At 50.8% G+C, this 26208-nt stretch overlaps 8 protein-coding genes across 8 annotated transcripts; 2 read left to right on the top strand and 6 right to left on the bottom strand.

The window, feature by feature from the left end:
* Positions 1-1980: 1980 nt before the first annotated feature.
* M430DRAFT_116566 (hypothetical protein) lies at positions 1981-6722 on the bottom strand. Its single transcript, XM_024861639.1, has 4 exons — positions 6036-6722; positions 4542-5886; positions 2435-4489; positions 1981-2380 (listed from the first exon to the last, which is right to left on the bottom strand). The coding sequence occupies exons 1-4, from the start codon at positions 6231-6233 to the stop codon at positions 2355-2357; spliced, it is 3624 nt and encodes a 1207-aa protein (XP_024722965.1). The 5' UTR covers positions 6234-6722; the 3' UTR covers positions 1981-2354.
* A 286-nt stretch (positions 6723-7008) lies between these two features.
* Positions 7009-11833, bottom strand: M430DRAFT_40151 (hypothetical protein). Its single transcript, XM_024867372.1, has 4 exons — positions 11625-11833; positions 11332-11483; positions 7460-11251; positions 7009-7400 (listed from the first exon to the last, which is right to left on the bottom strand). Exons 1-4 carry the CDS (start codon positions 11638-11640, stop codon positions 7371-7373), a joined length of 3990 nt encoding a protein of 1329 aa, XP_024722964.1. The 5' UTR covers positions 11641-11833; the 3' UTR covers positions 7009-7370.
* A 510-nt stretch (positions 11834-12343) lies between these two features.
* On the bottom strand, positions 12344-14252 carry M430DRAFT_135301 (hypothetical protein; the record flags this gene model as incomplete). The annotated part of the gene is made up of 7 exons (XM_024862400.1): positions 14113-14252; positions 13965-14005; positions 13854-13880; positions 13688-13763; positions 13099-13629; positions 12626-13049; positions 12344-12572 (listed from the first exon to the last, which is right to left on the bottom strand). The coding sequence occupies exons 1-7, from the start codon at positions 14135-14137 to the stop codon at positions 12344-12346; spliced, it is 1353 nt and encodes a 450-aa protein (XP_024722963.1). The 5' UTR covers positions 14138-14252.
* A 370-nt stretch (positions 14253-14622) lies between these two features.
* M430DRAFT_16861 (hypothetical protein) lies at positions 14623-15416 on the top strand (the record flags this gene model as incomplete). The annotated part of the gene is made up of 2 exons (XM_024863543.1): positions 14623-14913; positions 14970-15416. 2 exons carry the CDS (start codon positions 14623-14625, stop codon positions 15414-15416), a joined length of 738 nt encoding a protein of 245 aa, XP_024722962.1.
* Positions 15417-15803: 387 nt separating this feature from the next.
* On the bottom strand, positions 15804-17576 carry M430DRAFT_40148 (hypothetical protein; the record flags this gene model as incomplete). Its single annotated transcript, XM_024867371.1, has 4 exons — positions 17233-17576; positions 16831-17143; positions 16460-16762; positions 15804-16406 (listed from the first exon to the last, which is right to left on the bottom strand). Exons 1-4 carry the CDS (start codon positions 17247-17249, stop codon positions 15804-15806), a joined length of 1236 nt encoding a protein of 411 aa, XP_024722961.1. The 5' UTR covers positions 17250-17576.
* A 426-nt stretch (positions 17577-18002) lies between these two features.
* M430DRAFT_56781 (hypothetical protein) lies at positions 18003-18877 on the top strand (the record flags this gene model as incomplete). The annotated part of the gene is made up of 2 exons (XM_024868636.1): positions 18003-18113; positions 18168-18877. 2 exons carry the CDS (start codon positions 18003-18005, stop codon positions 18855-18857), a joined length of 801 nt encoding a protein of 266 aa, XP_024722960.1. The 3' UTR covers positions 18858-18877.
* A 304-nt stretch (positions 18878-19181) lies between these two features.
* On the bottom strand, positions 19182-21604 carry M430DRAFT_48526 (hypothetical protein; the record flags this gene model as incomplete). The annotated part of the gene is made up of 6 exons (XM_024868004.1): positions 19182-19316; positions 19346-19545; positions 19594-19803; positions 19859-20430; positions 20671-20957; positions 21047-21604. The coding sequence occupies 6 exons, from the start codon at positions 21602-21604 to the stop codon at positions 19182-19184; spliced, it is 1962 nt and encodes a 653-aa protein (XP_024722959.1).
* A 465-nt stretch (positions 21605-22069) lies between these two features.
* Positions 22070-25076, bottom strand: M430DRAFT_135293 (hypothetical protein). Its single transcript, XM_024862399.1, has 4 exons — positions 24779-25076; positions 24347-24721; positions 22652-24292; positions 22070-22604 (listed from the first exon to the last, which is right to left on the bottom strand). The coding sequence occupies exons 1-4, from the start codon at positions 24875-24877 to the stop codon at positions 22290-22292; spliced, it is 2430 nt and encodes an 809-aa protein (XP_024722958.1). The 5' UTR covers positions 24878-25076; the 3' UTR covers positions 22070-22289.
* Positions 25077-26208: the final 1132 nt, after the last annotated feature.

Below are 26208 nucleotides of genomic sequence, written 5' to 3'. Positions count from 1 at the left end.
GCCCAGAGCACTCGCTGATCAGCCATTCGTGAAGACTTTCGACAACTGACGGGCCTCCTTTGGATCATTGATCCTCATGGCATACTGATATTATACTTATAATAAGCATTTGCGCTGTGATAAGAAATACAAGTAAAAGAAGTAAAAGACGTTGAAGAGAGGTTCCACACCGTGGACGGTTCCTGTACGAAGGCTGCTTCAGGAGTTGAGGGCTGAAGCTGGAGGCTGAAGGATCGAAACTATTATTACCTTTTGAGCGGCGGTGCACGGGGCTGCGCTGACCAGGCTGATGTTGGGGCCTGAGACTTCAGGCTTCCATGTCATCTCTAGCGAACCCCTGGGACAGAGGAGAGATGAACGACGAATCATAATGCTACGGGATATGTATGTACGCATCAATGATCCCCCTGTATAGAGACTGACAACATCAGCTATTCGTCTCGTTGAAGCAATGTTGGTGAAGATCCATCCCAGTGACATTCCGTATCCTGGCTCTTCTGAAACGGCACAGCAGAGAGCCTTGCCAAGACCAACATGTTGGTTTTTGCCCATCGCAACCTCCTCCACGCTCTACCCCGTACGCACAGTCCCCGAGTCGAACCCTGACAGCCAATTGCTTAAATACGATTGAGATCCCTGGTTTCGTTGGTGCCATGATGTGCGCGGCATGATTGGCTGCGGGATTGCCAGATGGTTGTCAATAGTACAATACATATCGTACCATGACATTGACCACAACCCTTTCATGGAACATCCTGATATGTCAATCGCAAGGTGTTGGCTTTACTGCACTGCTACTGTACTGTAGACAGTACACTTCACCAAGTACATCTGGCCGCCTCGGGGGTCAGCAGAGGATGATCTTTCATGCTGGCTGCGGCGTAGGCACTGGGCCTGGATCTTCCCAGCGCTTATGTTTCTATGCCATGTACAGCATACAGAGTACGATGTACACACTCTGTACGGGCATAGCCCCATCCCATCGACAGACGCCATTTCCACACACAGATTATAACATTCAACCCATTGTTCCTCTGGAATCCAGCAAGAACCACTATAGGATGAAACTCTGGCCTATCCAGCCGCCATCCTACTTCCAACTGTGGCTTCTGTAGATCATATATATATACCTATGATCGTCATACAGCTTGAGAAAGGAAATAGGTAAGGAGAAAGAAAACCATCGAGATAATCACGTCTACATACCTACATACTCACTCACTAATCCCTATGCAATGCGCAGGGCACTATGTTCGCATTATGTTCTCTTCCCTCTCTTTCATTCCGACCACTCAGGTGATTTCGCGGGCTTGAGATAGTTCCCCCTATTTGCCTTATCAAGTTATCAATCACCCTTGCTTCACAACCATCCCTACCATCTCACAACATCTATCCCTCATACACACCCATCAACCATGATGCATACATATATCATCCGACACGAAACCTAAGTCCCGTGACGATGATCATATCCTCTGCCATATCACGCATACACGGAGCTGAAATAGCACTTGGGATATGACAACACCAGGTATCTAGATAGCTTAGCGACCTGCGGGCATAACTTCTGTAATAACACCAACACCTTCCAAATACAAATCAAGAGAAAGAGAGAACGAACAAACAAGAGAAAATAAAGCGCGGTAGCTCGACTTCCTTCCTTCCTATGCACTCCGCACCGTTGAGCACAGTCAGCGAGGACCGAAGGTCTTCAAACAAACAAAAACGCGTGCTTAACATATAATACAGACGTTCATTATGTCTGTCTTACTTGATATTCTTCTCTTCATTTTCTCAAGAGAGAGTTTGATGATGTAGGGATCTTCTACTCGGTGGGGGTTGCATGCGACACGAGGGGTTTCTCTTGAGATGAAAGGGTAAAGTCGATTAATCGATCCTTCCTGCTTATATGATTGATTGTACTGTAGCTCAGAAAGATCAACATACACATCCTAGTCCACATATCGAAAGGGTATTTTTAGGCATCTTGATTCATTTTATATGCATACTTCTTTCTATTGCTGCGGGGGAAAGGGAACTTAAATGCAGCTGTACATCATCGTCGCGGAAAGACTTGGGAAATTTATCATTTGCTCTTGGACATTTGGACGCTAAAGAAGACATGCAACCCGTGATTGATCCCCATTCTCATAGCCGTCTCTGGGAAAAAGAAGAAACAAAGGGGACGGCAATGTTCATGCATTAAGATAAAATTTACAGCCCTAGGCAACCGGCAAAACCGAGCAGAGGACACGGGCAAGGGTTTCCGAAACTATTGACACCTCAATGCCTAGCTATGCCTATTCTACAGAAGAAACATTCGCCAGCCAGGGAAGAATATACAGGCTCGCCATTTAGAAACCAAAGGGGTTTTGCGGAGCTGCAGACAGTTAGTACTATTCTACCCGAGGATAAACTGCATGGGGCTACTTACTAGCTTGAGCCAAATTTGCTCTGCGCCCTGTGGCCTGGGGCATGAGCTTCTTTGTATCGCCAGTAACTCCAAATCTCACTGGTGGAGGTGGACCGGTCTTTTGAGGGACGAGGGGCATTGGGGTAGTCTGTTGAGGGATGGGAGGAACTGGAGGCGGGTTGAAGGTTGAATTGAAGCCATTGCTCTGTATACCTGTGGGTGTAGGCTGTAGAGCAGGAGGCAGGAACGAGTTGATTCCAGTCTGTTGCGGGAATTGCTGCTGTGGCTGCGGCCCGAACGAGCTTTGGAATCCTGTAGACTGTGGCTGAAGGGGCTGCGGCTGAAGGGGTGCAAATTGTTGAGGTCGAGGATCGGAGAATGGGCTTCCATTGTTAATAAACTGCTGTTGCGGCATACCAGTTTGCAGAGGGTTTTGAAATCCATTTGGCTGCTGTTGGTTTGGTTGCTGCATCCCATTGTATTGAAAGCTGTTTGGTTGCTGCGGAATAGGCTGCTGCTGGATTGGCTGCTGTTGGATTGGTTGTTGCTGGATCGGCTGTTGGATGGGTTGTTGCTGCATGGGCTGCTGTTGGTTTGGTTGCTGCATCCCATTGTATTGGAAGCCGGTAGGCTGTGGCATCATATTCATGTTCTGCATGCCATTTTGCGGGTTGTTGAAACCAGTGTACTGCTGACGCATTCTCAACTCCTCCAAACTCTGACCTGGCGGAGCAATCTGAGACTGGAATCCGCTTGAGTTTTGTATGCCTGTGCTCTGGGGTTGGAGAGGAGGCAAACCAAAGCCGCTGTTTTGATTTACTTGCGGCGCTGATAAAGGTCGGTTGGGAGGAGCGGGAATCATGAGTGACCCCTGGGACTGAGTTTGAAGCTGCGGAGCGGCAGGTCTCTGGCGAGCAATGTTCTGTGGGAAATTTGTTTGGGCGGTAAACTGTGTTGGTGTAGTATTCTGTTGCTGCTGTTGCAGACCCGTTTGTTGCCCACCAATGCCCTGGAAGAACGACGGCGTAACTGCTGGTGGAGCCTGTTGCTGTGGCTGCGGCTGCGGCTGTGGAGTTTGCATGATTTGGGGTTGTGAGACTGGTGGCGCCGTAGGTTGTGCCTTTACAGGCTCAAGAGGCGCCGTAAGTAAGGACAACTCCTGCATCGAGCCAGTCAAAGTAGGCCGCTGAGGAGCGGGGGCCGGAGCCGGAGCCGCAGCAGGAGCGGGAGCTGGTGCGGATGTTGCTGGGCTAGGTGCCGCCGCTGGCTGTTGCTTCGAAGGCTTTACATCCCAGGCGTCATCGTCAAATCCGTTTCGAACGGGGTCCTTCTTTTCCGGAACAGGGGCAGAGGCAATAGGTGTAGCAACACCTTCGTGGGTTGCTGACTTCGGAGTTTCCTGAGAGAAGGCCTTGGGATCAACCACATCGCTAGTCTGCACAGCAGGTGCTGGACGACCTTTCCGAGTGTTATTTCTCAAAGTGCCACCAGGTCCAGAGAAGAGACCAGCGGGAGATTCACCGTCTGGAGTAATGACTTCTTCCCCACCGAAACTAACATTTCGTTTGTTTCCAGTTCGCCCGAACTTCTTGTCAAGGAACCTCATCACCTTGATAATATCTCCTTCACGCAGTCCAAGTGTCCGGAGGACAGTCGAATCAACATCGGATAGTACGCTCTCATCCATTGAATCCCTGGCGAATGTCTGTGCATACCGTTCGCAGAGCCCAACAGCGACATCGCAGGACAGGAAGAACTGAAACCAGTCATACTCCGGCTTCTTGGGCCTCTCAATGGTAGCACCAGCAGTAATTCTGGAAGAGTCGTCTCTGGAGCGTTCACCCGGGCGAGATCGTTTCCTATCTAGTAGTGGCTTGTCATTATCTAAGGATTCTCCGGTGATGCGTTCGACATATTCCAGGTCTTCAACAGACATCTTCCCGACCGGCACGGCAATCTTGACGCCATTGACTTTGTGAAGATTGATCTTGCCATCCTTCAAGGCTAAGAATTGCGCTTCGACGCTGAAGGTTTTTGAACGATCGGTCCAGGTTCGTACTTTGGTTGGATCGGGTTCTATTCAGGTCAGACTGTGATTGGTCAAACTTGGGTTTGCTGAAATACTCACTTGACTTCGAAGCTCGGGCCTGACCACTATCACTTCGTCCGTGTTCACGTCTCTGTTGGCCATGAATGTTACCGCTGTCTCCAGCCATTAAACTGCTTCCCCTTTCGGGTAATCGCATTCCGGGGCCTACCTCTGACCCCCTCATCTCTTCCTCTCTTCGTGACGCCCTCACAGACTCCTTTGCCAGTCGTTCTTCCTCGAGCCTGTTCTGCGCAACAGTCGATCTTCCGGCATTAATACCGGATACAGTGGGCGCGTCGATAGTCCCTGTGATCTCGATATAGCTGCTTGGGACAACTCCTTCCTTGCCATTCCTGATACGTCGAACCTGCCACCATTCCTCACTCTTCGAATCGTCGATAATTATAACCTCGTCCCCAACTGCCACGGTAACCTCGTCGTCTCCCTGTGCCATGAAATCGTATAGCACTTGCCCTTTCTTCTGGCTCTGGCCAGATCCTGCAAGTATTACCTCCCGTAGTCCTTCAGCTCTTACAGCCCCTGCAAGCTCTCCAAGGGCGCCCACGATCTCTTCAGCTGTATCCTTCGCCCCAGCATGAAAGTCAATGCTCCTACTAGGACGCACTAGTTCTAAGAAGATGTGCTTGCCTTCGATCGAATAATGTGTCATTTTCTCGGCGGTCCACGTTTGCTCGGGACCATCCCGGGATTTTTCAGGAGCTATCATGATTACTCCTGTAGCACTGTTGATACCTAAAGTTGTTGGCATCTTCTTCCGTTTTCCCATAACGGACACCATCTCATTGATGTTGTACATATGGAAACCTCCCTGTGAACGGACCGGAGCTCCATCCTCACCCCCCTTATAAGAAGCTCTGTTGTACGGTGGAGAGGCCATGACACCATGCGGCGATGTCGGGGACTTCGGAGTATAAGACGTATCGATGGGCTCTGGGGCTCTGACTTGCGAAACTGGACGAGCGGGCAGCGCTGGTGTCGGACCTTCGTCCTCATCAGAGGCTTCAGGGGTAAATTGGGGAGGAGCACGCGCTGCCGGGGCAGCCGACTGCCGCTGGTTCATGATACCTGCTATGGCTGCTGCTGGGCTCTGGACTGGAGATGGTTCGGATTGGTGCTGGGACCTATCCTTTTCGCTAACTGTAGGTCTCCTTGGAAGGCTTGGTGGCGGAGGCTCTGACGGGAGCTCTTGAATCTCAATATAGTTTGCAGGCGCAAAGCCATATTCCCCATCGAGACCGACCAATATCCAATCTGGATCGGATGTATCAAAGACTTCCAGTTGAGCATCTTCAGTAAATGAGAGCTCCTCGTCGGTCTGCCTTGTATAATCGTAGAGCGCACGCGCATGGTGGGTCGGACGTGCCTGTCATCTTGGTCAGTAATGTCACACATCTTAGATTCCTCAGAGGAGAATGCATGTATTTGTAGACAGAGGTCAAGCCGTAGCCTTCCACTGTATCCCAAGTCCCAAGACATGTGTATTTGAATCAGATACCGGAGCCCGACACATACCTCCTCGACGTAGTTATTCGGGATCAGCCCAACGGGTTCGTCATCGTCATCTCCAGACGCCTTCTTCTTGGCCTTCCACCAGTCGTCCTCTCCGCTCTTTTCTAGCACATAGAGGATGTCTCCGTCGCGGATCGCAAGCTCGGATTCTCCTTGAGGCACGTAGTCGTAAAGAGCCTTGTAGACGCCAAGAAACCCCATGTTCGCGGGCCTCACCTGGCAGAGCCAGAGACTATGGTGATTGATTCGAGGTGAGTATTGTCCAGCGGATGGATCTTAGGGGAACCCATGTAATCTCGGGAGGTCAGTTCCCAGCTCGAGGGGCCGCAATCCCGGGATAGCCAGACGGGCTCTGGCGCTCGGCGGACGGACGTGCAAATTCGTAGGGAGGTCCCAGAGACGGTGGATAAGCCGGGCTGAGGATTTGCTCGCAGGCGCCAAGGCTGAAGCAATGTGGAGTGGGTTATAGGAGCTGTCGAAGGTGGTGTAGGCCAGACCAGATTACTTACTGTACGATTTGCAATGACCGCCGGATGCCTCGATATGAAGGCGGAAACGTCGCCAATGCAACCCTGGCCGACGAACGTCACTTGGCCGACCTCGAAGCCTTGTTCCCGACGTGCACGCTTCGGGGCAGAAAAGACAAGAGATAACTGGGTGGGATATTTCAGAGCTGCCCTCACAATTCTCAATATCGCGGGCTTGGAAGAGCTCTTATCAGATTGAACTGTCTCGTGGTCGCGGGTAGCCGTTAAGGAGGGGTCAACGCCAAGGTGTCGGTTTTCCATCTGCCCAATGCATACGATTACATGTCGCTACCCTTCACTCAATAAAGAAGCACTCTGGCCGTGGATTAAGTTCCGCTGAGGAATCATCCTTTCTTTTCTTTCTCTCTTCCTTCCTTTCTTTTTATATCTCTGCTTAGGCTTTATACACTGTATACTTTGGACTTGGTTGCCCACGTAAACGTACTTAACTCTCTTATTAATTCAGGGATCAATAGGCTAACCGCAGATTCATGGAGCTACGAATACAGCATAGATTGCATGCGTGTCTGAGACGGCATGCTGTGGATTCAAGACCTCCGCATTTCCATAGCACCTTGTACGTTGTAGTTGGTGATCACTGAGAAGCCACCGCTTTTACTTCGACAGTGTTACTGTAACCTCTCTCAAAGCATAACGCACCGAGTTCAAACCGCCCGGAGAAACTGGCAACGCAGAAAAACGAGTGAACATTTACTGGCTGAACGCTGTCATAAAATACATTATTGACTGACATTGGACTATGCACGATCTCGAAATTAACCGCCCTCGAAACCTCCCTTCTCCTCCCCGCTCACGACTGGCTGGCAAGGTAATTCGCAGCCTGATGAATTCTACGTCAGCCGACCATTCATAACCTTATCTGTAGTTACTGGAACTTACCCTTTCCAAGTTATAGTCATACTTCTCCAGAGCAGCCAAGGCGTCATTCCTGGCATATCCCATTCCGGTCAAATTTTTCAAGATAGGGTCATCATGGACCCCAGACTCTGTGAGGGCCCTGCCAATTTGTGGTCTCTCCTTCGCCGTCCCAGTGGTAGCGGTACCATTGCCTACGGGCTTGGGAGGCTCAGGTTGGGAGGTGACCGCTGGGGCAGGTCCATCAAGACCCGCAAAAATCGCATCCCAATCATGGTTTTCATGAACAGTGTTTGTGTTTGCAACTGTCTGTTGCGCTGATTGGGTTGGTGATTGGGTGAAGTCTCCAAAGGCACTGCCTACCCCAAAGCCAGAGGTGCCGTGAGAGGAGTGTTCAGGGCCTTTCGGAGGAGGAGGAGGGCTGTCGAACATTGGATTGAAATCATCCAGACCAGATCTGTCGACGGAGATGTTCGCGAAATCATCATCTGCGTCTCCTTCTTTGGCATCTTCTAGATCATCAAAATCATCAAAATCATCATCGGCAGGCGCCTTTGCAGGAGGGACTGGCTGCGATGTGATTTGCGCACCTCCAAACTGAGTCTGTCCCCCTATAGACTGGGATATTCCAGAAGCGTTCTCCGTAGAGGTCACTGGAGGTGACGACGGTGTAGGATCTTCACGCTTCGGGAGAAGACCAGCAAACTGTTGCACGTCTGAATATGCCTGTTCGCCCGGAGTCACGGCCTTGTCGTACGACGGTGGTGACGCTTGAGCACCGGCTGAAGGCGGATTGGCACCAATGCTCCTAGCAGACGATGTCTGTGCTAGACTTGGCCCAAGAACATCCCCCGCGCCATCTCTATTAGTGCTCGCTGGTTGCATTCCAGAACTAGCCTTTCTGCTATGCTCTGGAGATGGAGGCGCGAAATCATCATCAAACCCTCCACGCTCACTGGCACTGTCACTGTCATCATCATGATCCAACTCTGCTATGGGTGGGAATTCCTGGTTCAGGCCCGAAGATGCTGCGGCAACCGAACCTTCATTAGAAGAAATTCCAGTATTTGAGCGCTCTTGCGACTTGGAGTTTCCAAACCCAGCGAAGGCAGCATCGAAGTCATCTTTGGCGGTTGCAGAACGTGTTGGCTCTCTGCTGAATGGATCGGCTGCAGCCTGTTCACTTAGAGTGCTACCACCAGTAGGTGTCGCAACAATGTCGGAACCTTCTCCAGGGAAGGCCCCCGGTATCGGGTCCCTTCCCGGCTCATTAGCGGCGGGCGAGGCATTTGACTTGCGGTCAACTCCAGGAGAAATTGCTCTAGTGGTGTCGGATTGACCTCCTGCTGGAGAAGAACCTGCGGGTGTTGTGCCGGTGTAGTTCGTTGGGGTATCGGAACTGGAAAATCCTTCTCCAAACCTACTATTAGGCGCGGAGACTTGCCTAGATGAACTGAGAGATTCATCGTGTTCTGAAGGGAAAGGCAAGAAACTTGAACTTATTTGCCTCGATTCTGGTGGAGGCGGTGGGTCAGAGGCTTGAGGAATCTCTCGGTTGGTGGTTCTTGGAGAGGCCGATGGTGAAGGTACGCCACTCCCGCTACCAGATGCTGAACGAACTGGGAGAGTTGAGGTCAATGTACCAGTTGGGGATCGAGTTTCGCTATCCTGTCGGAATGTTGTTGGTGGGGGGCCTCCATTAGAAGCGGCAGCAGCACCAAAAGAGGGACCAAAAACGTTATCAAATGATCGGTCCTGCTGAGTTGCAGCGGGCGAGGCTGAAAATGTTGAAGTTTCCGAAGTGCTGCCTTGACGGCGGAAGAAAGGGTTGTTCGCGCTCATAGTTGAAGGTGCAGGGCTTGCGACAGGGGGAGGGCTTGGAGTTTTGGCTGCCGCTGCCGCTGCAAGTGTCTTTGTGTCTTCTTCGATGCTCTTATTGAGCTCTTCTGCCTCCGCCTTCAATTTCTCCCTCTCGCTTTCATTGGTTGCTAGCTGCTTTTTGTTAATTGCAACCAGGCCCTTCTGCTGACGAGCATCTGACCTCAGCTTCTCTAATGCAGGCTTCAACTGTGCGATTTCAGCATTAACTGCTCGCATTCGCTCCTTGAGAGATTCATTCTCCTGCTGGTCTGCTTGCAATGCAGCGGCAGTTTGACGGTGCTGATTTTGAAGGTCCTGATATGTCCCCTCAATCATAGCAATTTCAGTCTGGAGCTTCTTTGTCTCATTCCGAGAGGCCGTAAGTCGTTCTTCCAAGCTTTTGACATCTTTCACTTCCTGCTCATACAGAGTACGAAGTTGAGCTAACCGCGTCTCAAATTCACGTTTCTGGGAGCCTGCCTGGGTAAGTTCATTTTGAGACGTAACTCGCTGTGCCTGGACATCCTGCATCTGTTTTGATAAGTTCCCAACCTGATTTGACAGATTCGCAAGTTCGGTAGTTTCGTCTGTCAGTTTCTTGCTAATTTCTGGGTCATTATCACCCAGCAAATCTTCCGTAGCGGATGGCTGCTGCTGGAAGCTTCTTTGGTGAGATAGACCAGAGTTGTTAGAGCCTCCAGTTACAGTATGGCTTAAGGTTTGCCCAAATGACGAAGAAGGGGTGAATGGTTTGAAGACGGTGGATGGTGGTGGAGAGCCGTGATTTGGTGAGCTAGGGGCGATTGGGTTGGCAAAAGAATTCGAGCCTCCTGTTGATTGAGGTGCCTGTGCTGGAGCAGGAGGCGAAGATAGAGCGTCAAGACCAAATAAATCCTCAGCCGCCGACTTGGGTAAAGTTGGTGCAGGGTTCTCGAATGCTGGTGCCGTCGTCAGAGGAGCAGGTCTGACTTGGTTGCGCATGCTTGGTGGAACTAGATTAGGAGGGAGCGTGGCTGGTAGAGATTCGCGTCCATCTCGTTTGCCTCGCTGTTGTCGAATAAGGTACATAGCGACTGCAAATTCATCCCTGGATAAACGACCAGCTGAATTAATGTCCGCAAGATCCCATATCTGTGCTAGAGCCTCTTCAGGAAGTTTTGATTCGCTGAAAAATGGCACAGCTTCATCTCCTGTAATAAACCCTCTGTTGGTCTTGTCCAGAGTATTGTAAATTCCATCAAATTTAGCCTTGTCCGCAGGAGTAATCGCCCAGTCGCTGGCAAAACCTGTGGGTTGAGGGTACTGCGGAGGAGCTGTGTATGCTGAGCGGCCGAGAGGGCTACCCGCACGCCCAGCACCGGCGGCACCGCTGAATTGCCTTGGAATAGCTGGCATACCACCTGAGGGCTGGCGACTTCCAGGCCGTCGAGCCGCTGCTTCATAGAGACCAGCGGGGAGAACGTTTGGTAAACCCCGGAGAGCCCCCGATTTGAAAGATGCTAGCAAGTGCATAGCTATCACGAACTCGTTCACCTGTAGAGCTCCGCGTTGTTCGGTATCCGCAAGGTTCCAGATCCTTCCCAGGATTTCATTTGGCAGCCCTGCACGTTCGAATATCTGTTTTGCTTGCTCTCCCGGGAGCACTCCCCCTTGCGCTCCTGACTTCTCAAATAGCGCCGCATATTGGCCCGCTTTGTCTGGAGTCAAAGCAGGAACTCGTATGGGTCCGGATCCGCTTGGTTGCGGTTGCAGAGCATTTGGCGGGGGACCGGGAGGAGGTTGAACCGTAGGGCTGATTCCTGCACTTGTGTCGAACTTGGGAAGAGGACCAGGACGGAGGGCCAGCTCGGGGGTAGGTTCCCGCCCAGCTTGATAATGTCCGATCAACCGCAGGACAATCCCAAAGCCTGCAGGCGTGAGCAAGCCCCGATTCTCTGTATCTGCGATTTGCCATATCTAAAGGGCAGGATACATCAGTATCAAGTTTGACAACAAGGGTCCTGTTGAACAACGGGGCCGCAATAAGAAATACATACCTCTCCCAAGACACGAGGTTCAAGTCTAGTCTTCTCAAAGAACTTGACGGCAACCTCTCCAGTCACAACTCCAAGGCCCTCTGTGTCTGCCTGTCGAAATAGTTGGCCGAACACTCGCTTCTCTTCGGGCGTGAGGTTGAGAGTCGGCGCCGCTACCAACGCGTCAGTCAGCATTTTGAATCTCAAGTCTGAGCCCTCTGTCAATCTCCTCCTCGGTCATCCCAGCCTCCAGCAGAATTCCCCATTCCGGAATTCCGCATCAAAGGTGGCAAGCGGAATAGACAAGCTCTTACCTGGATCTTCGGCCATGGCGCTCAGCTTCGACTCCTACGAGGACGGCCTAGTGTTTGCCCGATCAAGAGATTATTCGATGTGGAAGTTGAATAAAGCTGTAGATATGCCCGCCGAAGATAGCTGAAGCTCAGTCTATCACGAAACGGCTTCACACTATGTCGTCGACTCGCAGGGTAAATGCAAATTAATGAGGTAGCTTGGGTGTTGATGCAGCGAGCTAAGGTCCTTTCGCGGGAGTGGAGGAGGCTGTCCATCCATTTGCTGCGGCTCGCCGGACTTAACGTTCCCAGCGAACCACCAACGAATGCAACCCAAGTCCGCTCCATTGCGGCCCTACATACGTTCAAAGGTTGGGAAGGCGTGCGGGTCACAAGGCTCGTGGAATGAATTATTGGGCCTATTGGGAGGAGTTGTGTTTATTCACGCAGATTCGAGGCAACTAATAGCGTGGGCGCAAGCTGATTATGAACGGTTGTTCTACGAAGGTTACTACTACGGTACTCGATTTACAAAGAAGTACAGCTTTATCATTCTGATCAATAGAAAATCCTTCGCCAAATCCGCATTGGAAAGGAAAGACGGCTCTATGCAAGCCTCGCTGAACATGCCATAGCTCCAATCACACCGAACGACATCATACCGCTGAACCACATACCGAACCTGACCTCTAAGCATGTGACCCCACAAGAGATAGCATAGCACTTAGCACGGGCAGGATCTAGTATTCGGCCTCAATGCTCTCATCACCCTCGAGAGAGTCGGTCGCAACCTCCTCGTAGTCACGCTCCAAAGCAGCGAGATCTTCACGTGCCTCAGAGAATTCACCTTCCTCCATACCCTCACCAACGTACCAGTGAACGAAAGCACGCTTGGAGTACATAAGATCGAACTTGTGCGAGAGAGCGGACCAGGCCTCAGAAATGGCAGTTGTGTTGGAAAGCATGCAGCTATGATATGTCAGTAGTTGAATAGAAAGTAAATAAATGATGGTAAGACTTACACAGCACGGTTGACCTTAGCCAGATCGCCGTTAGGAACCATTTGTGGTGGCTGGTAGCAAATACCAATCTTGAAACCAGTTGGGCACCAGTCGACGAATTGGATGGTACGCTTGGTCTTGAGAGTAGCAACAGCCGCATGGACGTCGTTTGGAACAACATCACCACGGTACAACAAGCAAGTAGCCATGTACTTTCCGTTGCGCGGGTCACACTTCACCATCTGGTTGTTTGGCTCGAAGCAAGACATGGAGATCTCCTGCACAGAGTTGGCCTCGTGGGATGCCTTGGCAGCAGAGACAACTGGGGCATAAGCAACGAGAGGGAAATGGATACGGGGGTATGGGACCAAGTTGGTCTGGAATTCGTTCAGATCAACGTTGAGGGAACCATCGAAACGGAGGGAGGCAGTGATGGAAGAGACAACTAGCGAAGGTTAGCATAAAAGATGGGTTTCCGTCGTCATTTAACATACCTTGAGCAATAATGCGGTTCAAGTTCTCGTAGTTGGGGCGCTCAAGACCGAGGTTTCTTCGGCAGATGTCATAGATAGCCTCGTTGTCGACCATGAACGAACAGTCAGAGTGCTCAAGGGTGGTGTGGGTGGTAAGGATGGAGTTGTATGGCTCAACAACGGAGGTAGCAGTTTGAGGTGCGGGGTAAACACAGAACTCCAACTTGACCTTCTTGCCGAAGTCGACGGACAGACGCTCCATGAGAAGGGCACCGAAACCAGATCCAGTTCCACCACCGAAGGAGTGGAAGACGAGGAAACCCTGGAGACCGGAGCAGTTATCGGCAACACGGCGAACCTTGTCCAAGACCTGGTCGATCAATTCCTTGCCAACAGTGTAGTGGCCACGGGCATAGTTGTTTGAGGCATCCTCCTTGCCAGTAATCATCTGCTCGGGGTGGAACAAGGAGCGGTAGGTACCGGTGCGGACTTCATCGACGACGTTGGGCTCGAGATCGCAGTAGATGGTACGGGGAACATACTTTCCCTGGCCTGTGATACAATAACGTGTGAATGGAGTGTTATAAGGCACAAGGGTGGTTTTCCTTACCAGTCTCCGAGAAGAAGGTGCTGAAACCCTGATCAGGCTCGGCGGCCTTGCGCTCCTCCGTCAAGTATCCATCGGGCTGTCAGACAGGAGAGCGTTAGTAATGGATAGCCGCCATATGTGCAGGGTATTCTCCCGCACTTGGATAATGGATAGACTCGGTACATACCTGGATACCGTGCTCAAGGCAGTAGAGCTACGTTAAAACCCCTATGTCAGCCACAGCCGTTCCTCATGTTGTAGCAACCAATGTAGATGGATTCGAGGGTCGAAAGCTCACCTCCCAGCAGGAGTTGGCGATCTGGCAACCGGCCTGGCCGACTATCGAGAACAGACATGTCAGTATGAGACAGGCAAAGGCAACGGAGGCAACGGAGACTATGGGACGCGGGACAGGAGCGGTGAGGACCGCGTCGAGGGGATCGTACCGTTGATGCTAATGACTTCTCTCATGTTGTTGACTGAAGGTCTCGATGGAGAAGGAGATTCAGCGTATGAAGGGTTGGATCACGGGCAGAACTCAAAATTTGCGAGAGAGGCGGTCTTGGAGGTGGTCGAGGATGATTGATACAAGAAGTCGTGTAGCCAGTGGGGACGAAGGAAAGCCCCGGGGATTATTTGATGAGACCTGGTTGTGTGGGGCGTCGTTGGGCGGATGGGATTCGCGAGTCGCGAGTCGCAGAGGCGCGGCCGCATAAACAAACAGGGACCAGCAAAAGGGGGAAGGGGCCGCTTAGTAAAGGGTAAACAGGGCAAATACTAGAGTGCCTTAGGCAGGTATCACCGCTAATCCCCGTTGGGAATCGGGGGTCCAAGCTCCCAATCAGGAAATCTGACAATCCTCCAAGGCTCCAGGTCTCCAAGAGGGCTCTGGTGATATCTACACCGCAAGTCCCGAACAGAGCATCATTCAGTCAATCAACCACACAACGCCAGACATGCTCTCGCTCTTCTTCTTCCTCTTGTCCCTGCTGCTCGCCCACACGGCCGTTGCCAACACCGAGAAAGTCATCTTTACGGGTCCCAGCCGTCTGCCAGTGCCTATTGAGCACCCGACCCTCGAAGATTTACGGCTCCATGCGCTGTCCCCGCAGCAGTGGTCGGTGAGGACGCATCTATCAGCCGAATTCCCGGCAAACGTCTCCACGGGTGGCAAAGCTTCTTGGCTCCTCCTTCGCGGGCTAGAGGAAGGCCAAAGATATGAGGTCAGGATATGCTGGGCGGCCACCGTATGTTATCTGGGTTCCCCTCCCGCATAGACTAGGCTCCCTTCTCACGTCCACAGGAACCAACGTCTTTCCGACTAGACACTTACGAACTCCCGACGGTGTTTGAAACGCCTGAGTTGATCACCTCCCTGGCAGAGTACTCCGCATCGCGGCAGCCGGGTCCAGTCGAGCTCGAAGACCAGGAACCTAGCATATCTACGCCACAGCAGCAATCCAAGCACACCTACGATGATGTCTCTTCCGCATTATTCTTACAAATCCAGGCAGCAGCAGATTACTATACCACTAATCAGACACTCATGAATAACGTTCCCCCAGTCTTCGTTGACATTATTCTTGATCCTTACATTGGCAATGTTCTCCCGCGATCTCTGGTTCCGACAGTTGCGTATATAACTTTACTTGCTATTGGGAGTTGGTACCTGTCGAAGTACATTAGCAGATGGGTACAGAGTCTGGCACGAGATGACATGGAGTCGAGATCGAAATCGAAGACGATATGACCATGGCCTGGAACTAAATCCATGCTCGATTATAAATGCTTCTATGTCAGGCGACTGCACTTTACCGCTTGGTTCTTAGGCGCCCCATGTTGACATACACCGCGACCTGAGAATCTATTTGTGAGCACCGTTGCGAAATTGATTAAGTGTCCCGACCAAACCTGCTATCCGGGAAGGAATGACACATTTACGTCCATTCTGTACTCCAGGGCCTCTTTGAATCTCACACACCGAACAGTCACACCGAGCAGCGTAACAGGATCCCGATTATACTACAAATCATGCGTCCACGCATGTGGAAGGTACTGGATGCCCGTCTAATTGAAGTAAACCCAAACCTAGCAAGAAAATCAAACAACCTTTTCATTCCGTCATATTTTCATCAATTTACCACCGCTGCTGCTGGCCACCGTACCCTCCTTGACCTCCTTGAGGCGGCCCGCCAGGCGGTGGAGGCGGAACCCCATGATGCCCGTGGTGAGGATGGCTTCCTATCGGTACATTCGGCGCACCAGGGCCTCCACTGCCGCCATAATATCCACCCGGCATCTCAGTACTATGCGAGCCTTGGTAATGCTGTGGTTGAGGTTGATGCGATCCATATCCTGGGCCATTGCTTTGACCATAGCTTGGAGGAGCACCGGGATATTGGTGAGATTGCGGGGGTGCCCCACTTCCGTATGAATTCTGATGTTGGACCCCACCATAAGGAGGAGAGTAAGAGGCTTGTTGCGGGGCACCGTAAGGCGGCTGTTGTGCAGTTGAGGGAGCGCCGCCGTAAGAATTTTGGCCGTAAGATGGTGTTTGTCCCTGGGCATTGTAAGATTGGTGCTGGGGAGTGTTTTGAGTCTGAGAGTAAGAGGAGTGGTGTTGAGGGGGTGGGTTATATGAAGTATGGGCTGTGCCACTGGGTTGGTAGGAGGTTGGAGGAGCCTCTCCAGAGTAACCCCCTTGGTGGTTGTTATGTGAGGAGTAACCAAAATTTCCTCCCTGTCACAAATAGTCAGCGTACGATCACACTACGTAGTAAAAAGCCAGCGTACCGAAGATGATTGATGGCCGCCAAACATTGTCCCCAAATTCTGCATAAAACCTCCACCCTGGCTATGCTGCGTATTGTGTGATCCCGAGTAATCTTGCTGCTGCTGCTGCTGGCTTGGTTTCTTGCCGCCCAGCAGACTGCCCGCCAACGCGCTCACAAGTGACCCAGTTCCACCACCACTACCACTGCCACTGCCACTGCTCTGGTTATGATTTGAACCACCACCCAGGAATTGACTAGCCAGGGCGGCCAAACCACCCTGATCCTGCTTCTTGCCACCCATCAACTGCTGCATAGCAAAGGACTAAGCCCGTCAGCACTCATGCACTTCCTCTCCTCCAAGAAAACGTATATAAAAAGAGAATCACATACCCCCAGACCCCTCTCCCCGTCGGCTGGCAGCGGCTCGACCTTCCCATCCGGATGCCTCAGACTCTGGCTCCCATCCGGATTCGTGATGATCTCTCCCTGCTGCTGATCCGGCGTGCCATACGGGTGATCTAGCCCGCCCTGCGGCGTAGCCTGGGGCGTTGGGCCCGTGGGCGCGGGCTGGGTCGGGGTCTCCCATTGCGAGGCTCCCGTCGACAACTGCACGAAATAGTACTTGCGGCCCATGCCGTCCCACTGGGCGATCCAGCCCTCGGGGAGCGGCGGCGGCGCGAACGAGGGCCCTTCCTGCCCGGGCCTAGAGCGACGTCAGCTTCATGTTCGGGGGCGCCGGGGCGCTGCGGGGGAAGAGGGAGAGAGGGAGAGAGGAGGGAGGAGAGTGCGCACGTTGCTGGACCTGTCATGGTCGTGACCTTGAGACGCTTTTTTTTGGCAGAGCTGATGCGGATGAGAGGAGGGCGAGGGGGAGAGGAAGTTGGCAGATGCAACTGCGAAGAAAGTTCTCTCTGAGGAACGCGATATGTAAGGGAGATCCAGTAGCGATGTCGACGAGAAGAGAGGCTGTGTTATCCCCGCTACAACTACGCACGACGGCAGCAAATCAATTTCCAGCCACAGAGTTTATTTTTTCCCCCCTTTGCCTCTACAAAATTGCCAATAATTCTCGGTTGGGCGGAGAAAGTCATCTTTGTTCGAGAGTTTCAGACATGCTGCAAATAGTCTTGATGCTGATTGGATTCCGGGAATAATATGCGATGGGTTCAAGTTCAAGTGAAGCTCGACGTTCAGCGAGATGCCCCGCTGTCTGAATTGCGTCATAACATCGCATATCGGCCATGGGGGCCTTCAATATCTGCAATATCTGCAATATCTGCCTGTGAAAGACCAAGCAACAGCTATCAAGAGAGCATCTTGGCTCCTCTTTGCCTCGTCTAGTGACGTTCTTCTGGATTTTCCATTCCCAAGCTTGTCTACCTACCTTGGGTATTGTGGCTTTTATCTCTTCATCTTTTCCATACAATATCAATTCCACCCACTTCTTACATAAGAACTGAGGGGAAATATAAAGCTCGTTCAGAGGGCCTTTCATTAAAATCCAAATCAAAAGCACAGTAATTCTCAAGTTCTGTTCTCAACTTATCATTATCTCTTTCACGATGGGTCAAGATCATCCAGACTCGCATCTATTCCCGCATGCCACCGGAGCAGCAGCGAAGATGGTGCAAGAGCATCAGCAAGAAGCTCCCTTGAAGCTTTACGCCGGCTGGGTACCTATTCTATTCCCTCCCCAAAATCTCCCACCACTCCTCTAAACTCCCCAGTTCTGCCCCTTCGTGCAACGTGTGCTTCTGGTGCTTCTCGAGAAGAAAATCCCCTTCCAATACATCGAAGTCAACCCCTACCACAAGCCCGCCTCGCTACTGTCCCTCAACCCCCGCGGTCTCGTCCCCACCCTCGAGTACGCCGGCAAGCCGCTCTACGAAAGCACCGTCGTGTGCGAGTTCCTCGAGGACGCGTATCCGGCTCCCATGCGCCTGCTCCCCAGCGATCCGTACGAGAGGGCGCGCGCCCGCATCTGGATCGATTTCGTGACGTCTCGCATCATTCCCGCCTTCCACCGCTTCCTGCAATACCAGCCGAAATCCGAGGACGATGAGGGTTTATCTAGGGTCCGCGAGGAGTTCTTGGATAAGCTGAGGCAGTTTACGGAGGCGATGGATCCCAAGGGCCCTTTCTTCCTAGGGGAGGAAGTGAGCTTGGTGGATTTGGGCATCGCTCCTTGGGCTCTGAGGTTATGGGTGTTTGATCATTTCAAGGGCGGGGTTAGAATTCCCCAGGGAAAGATCTGGGAGAGATGGGAGCGCTGGTTGAGTGCTATTGAGAGCAGGGAGAGTGTGGTGAATACTACTTCAGAGAAGGAGCATTACGTGCCGATTTATAAGAGGTATGCTGATGATACGGCAATGAGTGAGCTGGCCAAGGCAACAAGAGAGGGGAAAGGCGTTCCGTAAATATAGTTGCAAGTCCCGTATTTTAAGAGTGAAGGCAGAGTAGCCTAGCACTCAGAAATTGGTAATATAGTATACGGATCTCTGGGTTAATGCCAGCATTTTAGGATACCTTTTAAGGGTACTTGCCCGAATTATTGGACTCATTCTGGTAATCAACTGAAGTGTCATGGAGCAACTGCAAGTTGACAATTGGCCTAAAACTGTAGCACCCCAGTGAATGATTTGTTCCAACACTTTGCTAATGGGCTACATTGCACTCAGATCATTAATTTATATACCCGCTAACCCCCAAACGCCCCCGCTGCATCACCTTATCCAATCCCGCTAACTCAATTCGTACATACCCTTTTCTCCCCTTTCGCTGAGATCTTGTACATTAATCATATGTCCCGTCTTAGCAGCAGACTGCAACTCCTTCTTCGAGATCTTACATGTAGCCGTGTATCTGCACGCCGTTTTCTCACCAAAGAAACTTTCACCGGGTTTACCCCCCACAATTCCAACACCAGGACCCAAAGTATTAATCCTGTCATGATGGAGATGAGATGGAGCGAGTTGAGGCTGTGCGCAGTGGGGAGACAGAGCATGATGATGGAGACCCCTAGCCGGTTGGCCGTCCGATACCGTTTCCTGAGGCGGATCTGAACATTTGTGGTATCTTTATGGATATGACAGACTGATATAACGCCTAGGGAAGTTAGTTGGGCCGTTTGTTTATGGAAGGGGGTATGCTTACTCATGCACGCTAATGCTATACCAAAGCCTGCGCAATAGAACCAACGAAGGCCAACAGGAATATCTGCGTCGGATTTCTCCTGGTATGTCTCTGTCAGATCTTTGAGTTTGGTATCGTCACAGTCCGTGGCGAGGACTAATTTCGATATCGCCGCGCCCCCAATAACGAAACTCATAATGAACGGGAGGTGAGCGGCGGACCAGGCCGATGCTAAGACTTGTCAGTACCTATGTAGACATACAGAAGCTGAAGAATTGAGGCCTACCAGCAACCATACTCCGGCGAATTGCATGCTGAAAAAGGTCTGCACTATCAAGCTCGAAATATATCCAGTTAAAGCAGAACGCCTGGAGAAGCCCAAGCACAGCCTTCCCAAAGAAGGCGTTCAGCCCAAACGAAGCGGCATTCTGATATAGGATAGCTACAACAGAATAACCAAACACCATGGTGACGAAAGCGTCTGTGCGCGCAGTCCTGTGCTCAATATTAACGGCGGGGTAGAAGTCGAATACTTTGCCGACCCATTCCCCCAGAGAACTGGAGATACATTTGGCCCATCGTATAAGAAGGAGGACAAAAATCGACAGGCATAAATCCAGAAAAATTGCAATCCAAATCAAGGCGAGCCGGTCAGGCATTGCGACATGAATGCTGGCAATCCAAAGAGCGCCTGGAATCAAAGTTATGATGGCTTGTACTACCATCATTCCTCGTACCATGGGGACCAAGAATGAGAGAGTCAGACAGTAAGATCCCAAGAACAATCGAGCAGTGAGATAGAAGGCCACTAGTTGGGAGTAGGTTGACTTAAATGCATCAAGCATATTGGTCGTCAGGCTGCGAAGAATGTTAGTATGAGGCTTGTGGGTAGCAGTCAAAAAGCCCAAATATAGGCATGGATGTTGCATTCAACAGGTTTTTGACACCGTACAAGTATGCGGGTATCTGAGCAACTGAGTAGCATACCTACCCTACCTACCCACTAGGGCTTCGAAAGGCATAGATGTCTAGCCACACGAAAGATAGCTCAAAATACAGCTTCAGGCCCCGAAACCGTAAAAGAAAGTGGAAACCAACCCAACAAGACAAGCCATAATGAATACTACAGATACACGCTGGATAATATCATCCGTTTTGAACCAACTGATGATGAGAGCAAGGTCGCTCCAAATCTTCCAGCTCATGATGAAGGTTATTGCAAATCTCAAGAGCTCATCACCAGTTGGGTCTTCCGCGGCGTGATCACCGTTGATGGCAATTATGCCTACATACAGAAGATCGACAAACAACTCAAAAGAAGCTGTCTCGGTAGATCCACTGGCCCTCCAGAGCAGTCCTTTATGAAAGTACTGCCTGATAGTAGGCTACTTAGCCCGTTAGTGCATCCCTCCCCAGAATTAAAGAACAGGAGGGGTCCGGAAAAGAAGAGCCTTGCAGTTGCTCGCGGACTCGCCTTCTTATAGATTTTCATGACGCTGCCATTCGTCCTTTCTGCAGCCCAATCTTTGCTCTCATGGTCTGGGCCGTGCAATCCACTTATTGAAGACCGAGCGCTCGACTCGGGAGAGTCTTCATCATAAGTTCTCAGATGAGCACTATATCCATACTTTGAGAAGTTGGCATCCAAAGCCACAGCATGATCGGTCAACATGTGTAGCTCGGACCCAATAACATCCAACTCAGCACGGACATTCTCAAACTCATCATAAGCCTCTCCATGCCTGTCTCTGAGAAATTGCCTTCTTTGCTCATGGTGACTGTGGGCTCTTTTCAGCGCATCTAGGTGTTCTGGTGAGCCACTGATGACTAGTTCGAAGGGCTCATCTTTTTTGATAGCCTCTAATCTCTTGCGGAGGGATTCGGCTTCTTCGTGTGAGAGAGCAATATGGACTTCTTTACCATCTGGCAAGAGAAAATTCCGGAGTCGACGAGATCGGTGCTCCTTATGGCTCTGGCCCCCTGTAATGACGATTCCGTCATTACCACCGCTGGTCGTAGGTGTGGCAGACATTGTCTAGAACAGTGGCCATCAGATGTCTTAAGAGAATTGATACATCCAGGAAAGCCAGGCTCCAGAGAATTGCCGTCAGCCAAGAGCAATAGAGAGCATGAGGTATGAAGTTGTTCCTGTACGTGATTCCAACGCGCTACGAACCAAGTGCACGGGCCATCTTACATCGAAGATCTACATCGAAGATCTCTTCGTATCAGCTTCAGGATGAATTCTATACCTAGGATTGATTGTATCTAGCACGGAGGATAACATCGATAAAGGACCAATATCTGACAACGAGGTGGTATAAATTCTCGCTTAGCGGTTCGTGCCTCTGCACGTGAGCTGTACCTTAGGTAGCCACGTGATATACAAGCAACACATGACCGGGAGTCACTGTGGCCGAGTGCTGATCAGAATACCTAGGGGAAGCGCAGAACTGTACCTATCTAATCACTACTCGCAGAGGAGGATCAAGTTTAACTGAGCAGATCGGCTTTCTTTGTATAAAAACATGGTCTCGGATGGCCCCAGACCTGTAAAAGTGCCACCAAGTAGTGTTAGAACAGGTTACAAATCCCTCCTAAGCGGCACAACGACAATACATGATATTCTACAATCGTCATCTCTCGTCCTCCATAATGAGTGCGCCATCATGGAACGACCTAATCGAACAAACCCCTTGCTTCCATATCCATAGTCATTATATCCCGACTTCGCCCACGATCTTAGCAGCCTCTCTATACGTCTTAAGCAGCTTCTCGCATTTCTCACGTTCTTTCTTGACTGCGTCGTCTTCGTAGAGGAGTTCTTCAAAAAGCTCTTCCTTGTACAGCTCACTGACCAATCGGTTCTGGACCACATCCTTCGAGTGGTTGACCAAAAGGTGCATGACCGCTTTTGGAACTTGATCCGCTATTGATTCACGGACAATGTTGAAGTACGATGAGATCAGGGCTCGAATCAGCTCTGTTTCCATAGCCTCACGATCCGTAAGGGCTGGCTCATCGCTGTTGCCCTAAATCAAAGTTAGCTTCGACCAGATGCAAGATTCTGTAGACTTACAAATGGCGACGAGTAATCAGAATCTCTCTGTGCTCTTCCAAGTTCATAATTGTCTTCCCGTGCTTGCTGAGCTGGAGTTCTTGAGACGATACGTTCCTCCTGCCTTCGGATGCTCTGACTGAAACTAGGCTCTGTGCTTTGACTGACATGTCTATTCAAGTTTGGATTTTGTATTGGAGGTATGCTTTGTCCAGTACCAATCCCGCCGGCTTGCAAACCGCCATCCTTGCCAAAGAAATAGTTTAAGAAGGAGTCACGGGCACCGCCCGCAGCCTCCTTATTGAATCTGGTTGGGGATGCAGATCTGGCGCCATTCATCGTAGCAGCAATGCCGCTTGTGCCATTCTCGCGAACTGCAGGGGAGGAGCTACGCGCCCCCTTATGAGCATGTTTTCGATGAGGTAGGTTCTCTATCTTCTCAGTGCCGGGTTCCTCTTCATCTTCAGGGGCTTCGGTCCCGTTCGCAGCGCCCAGTTCTTTCTGCTTTCTCCGTTCTCGCCTCTCCCGTTCCTCCTGGATAAGCCTTTTTCTCTCTCTTTCTTGCTTGTTGCTCACCACATTGCTCATAGCAGCTGCTGCGCCGAGGAAGTTAGGGTGATTAGTGTTGATGTATGCTCTCTGAATTGAAATTAGAGATTCTACGTATGAAGACGCAGGGCCCAGACGTTCGCGGAGGAGATCTGACACGACTTCAATGAGCTTGGCTTGCAATCTAGGGAACCGTGTCAGTTCTGTTGAACCACAAGTGTGGCAAATCTTGATAAGCTCCTCATAGACAAGCTCGACGCATCTCTGGCTAGGAATTTCCAGGAGCTTGATCTGTGGTTTGACCAAGAGGTCAAAAGCAAGTTCGGGAACGAAAAGGCTCGGTCGTGGTCCAGTGGAATTTCGGATTGCTGTTCGGATGTCAAGTGCTGAAAGATTTGTTGTCGGGTCTATCGTTTCTAAGGAGTTTCCAAAAACCGAGTTAAAGATGTAGTAAATGCGAGCACCTCCACAGAGTTCCTTGGTGGATATTTCTGTGGAAGTACCATCTATCGAGGAGATAAAGGAAGAGGCAAAGCGAGTCATTAATTGCAACACCAAGGATCCTCGGTGTTCTTTTCCACTGAAATGCATGTCCCCGTAACTAGCCAGCTCCTGCTGTGTTTGACCCATCAATGTGTTCAGCCGCGCTTTTATATCGGGCAATCTTTCGCGAATGTGCGCCATCAATGTTGTGTTTAAGGTCTTGGCCAAGTATTGGGTACCACATCTGTTGGCCATGTTTCGGTATGCTGGGTGATGTTTAAAGAACTCTGCCTCTGATTTCAAGGCCTCGGACAGTGATTTATTCCCCTGGATATCTTGTTGTGATCGATTCACAACGCCGATAAAGCCAAGTTTCAAAGGATACACCCGTCCCGAGAGAATATCCAATGCGTTCGTACCATGGTCCATAAGATCAATCTTTGTAAGAACACCGATGGTTCTCCGGCCAAGGGGGTCGACATGCCGTGCAAGCTTCAGTGCCTCTGAATTCACAATATCAACGTTGGCAGGGGATACTGCCAGTATAATGCTGTTCGGTTTTGCGATGTATTCCGAAATAAGGTTCCGAGTCTGCTTTTCGATATCCGTGGGCTGGTCTCCAATAGGAACCTGAAAGTAACTTTAGCTTGGCGCTCTCTAGAACCTATAAGTGGAACGTCATACCTTTGTTAAACCAGGTAAATCAACCAGTGTTAAGCTCAAGACGTGAGGGGAGTAGATTTTGAGATTTATTGGTTGTCGGTTGATACCCTTGTTATTTCCAGCTATCCTGGCCGTTTCGTTCTCAATTTCGCGTTTCACCTCTAGAAAGTCTGTAAATTTTCGATTGGGCAAGTGGTGGAACTCTGCCCATTCTGGCTGCGTGGCAACGCTGGCCGCTGTGTGCGGGTCGGCTGCATCGTCCTCGGCCGGGACGTTGATGAGCTGTAGAATGAGCGGTCTCCGAGTTACGATGCCACTGCCACGGGGCAAAAAGTCTCGTCCGACAATGTTCTCGAGGACTGAGGATTTCCCTGAAGACTGTGATCCAACGACGACCTAGAACAGAGGAATCAATCAGTTCAAAGTCGACGAAACCAAGGGGTGGAAGCGTACAATCTGAGGCAGATCCAAGCTATCATTGCCGATAGTGTTGAAGACCAGATCCTGAAGCTTGTTGACGATTCCGAGCAAGTCCTCACCAAGGGAAGCCATCTTGCTGGGATGGGGAGTCGAGAAGGGCCGGAAAAGGTTCACAGGCGAGGTGATGCGTCGCGTCGACGAACTCTAGAGGTAGGTGTCTCCTTTGCGGGAGAGAAAGGATCCCGGAGAGGAAAATGCAGTCGAAGAAGTATCCAGAGCAATCGGGGATGCTAGGACCTAGCACGATTGGGTGTGCTCGTGGGTCTTGTTGATAGGGACTGAAGTTCAAAAAATACGGAGTTTCCAGGACCGGGCGTTGGTCGCGATGCCAGTTGCCGCCAATCAGAGCGCCGAGACACCTGCTCACCCCCCAGCATGGTCGCCTGAGGTCCTCAGGCTGAACAGCCGCATGAACAGCGCCGCTTTAATTAGACCTCGGGTATGTTCTGGGCCTATTTATAGGTACCTATAGGTAAGTACCTCTCTTCCTTTCCCCCTAATCAACATGTCGGCATGTCGGACGAAATCAACCACCCACCTGATATGATCCAGCTTGAAAGATATTGTCCCTTGGGGGGATTGAGGCACATTGCCTTTATGGATCGTCAGACGCTCTTGTCAAATCTCTTATGGAGAGAACAAAGGTGCTACCGCGATCAAGCGACTCTGTAAAGCCAGCAGATATAAAGAGCTCTTCATAATGACTACAGCTTACGATCCAAACGTTTGGATTGAATTTGCTTGCAACAATGACCTCTAATCTCTTCCTAGGTCACATACAGAGAGATAATGTCTGGCTCTACCCTGCTGTTGTCTCCAGTTCATTCGCTCTTGTGTCACCAATTCCTTTTATGCACACACTCCTTGTACAACCTTCACCCATGATTATGCCCTCCAAAGAAACAGATGTCAGGAACTCCCCGCCGGACGACGGGGCGAAACTGGAGAGACGACCTCTATCTTTGTACAAAGTCAGCATGAGATAGATACCTGGCTTTGGCCCCGCATTGGAGGGGCCGTGTCAGTAACAAAAACCGAGTAAACATGGCCTTTGGTGAAGTAAGTCACGGGAATTTCATCGGGTTAATCATAGCGACGCATTTCGGTCTCTACATGACCGTCTCGGCAACGTCTCTGCCGAAGCATCCAGAGGTGGCTGATCTGAGATATCTGGTGTCTATGCGCTGTCTGGCCATCACGCCAGATGCGGTCGGTCATGACAGGGAAAAGGAAAGAGTTGCGGGGCAATACTGCCTCGATGGTAATGAACTGCTGGCACATGTCACATAGAATACTAGCCAGAAGTGACGCTCGCAAGGGGAATAAAATAAAATAAAATAAAATAACCCTCATGTCGCTGGACAAGGCACAGAGCGTATCAAATGGTCCTTCCCCTTGAGCTT

Source organism: Amorphotheca resinae (assembly GCF_003019875.1).
Source record: "Amorphotheca resinae ATCC 22711 unplaced genomic scaffold M430scaffold_3, whole genome shotgun sequence".
Taxonomy (NCBI): Eukaryota; Fungi; Ascomycota; class Leotiomycetes; order Helotiales; family Amorphothecaceae; genus Amorphotheca; species Amorphotheca resinae.
This window is presented reverse-complemented; position numbering and strand designations above follow the sequence as displayed.

Excerpts from the sequence above, each read along its gene's own strand:
- M430DRAFT_135293 (XM_024862399.1), bottom strand. The coding sequence starts at position 24,877 with ATGGCTTCCCTTGGTGAGGACTTGCTCGGAATCGTCAACAAGCTTCAG. Across the intron at positions 24,722-24,778 it reads GCTTGGATCTGCCTCAGATT|GTCGTCGTTGGATCACAGTC; the intron begins GTACGCTTCCAC and ends CCTCTGTTCTAG. Across the intron at positions 24,293-24,346 it reads ATTTACCTGGTTTAACAAAG|GTTCCTATTGGAGACCAGCC; the intron begins GTATGACGTTCC and ends AGTTACTTTCAG.
- M430DRAFT_116566 (XM_024861639.1), bottom strand. The coding sequence starts at position 6,233 with ATGGGGTTTCTTGGCGTCTACAAGGCTCTTTACGACTACGTGCCTCAA. Across the intron at positions 5,887-6,035 it reads CGAATAACTACGTCGAGGAG|GCACGTCCGACCCACCATGC; the intron begins GTATGTGTCGGG and ends CCAAGATGACAG. Across the intron at positions 4,490-4,541 it reads GGCCCGAGCTTCGAAGTCAA|AACCCGATCCAACCAAAGTA; the intron begins GTGAGTATTTCA and ends TGACCTGAATAG.
- M430DRAFT_40151 (XM_024867372.1), bottom strand. Across the intron at positions 11,252-11,331 it reads AACCTCGTGTCTTGGGAGAG|ATATGGCAAATCGCAGATAC; the intron begins GTATGTATTTCT and ends CCTGCCCTTTAG. Across the intron at positions 7,401-7,459 it reads ATGACTATAACTTGGAAAGG|GCTGCGAATTACCTTGCCAG; the intron begins GTAAGTTCCAGT and ends AGAATTCATCAG.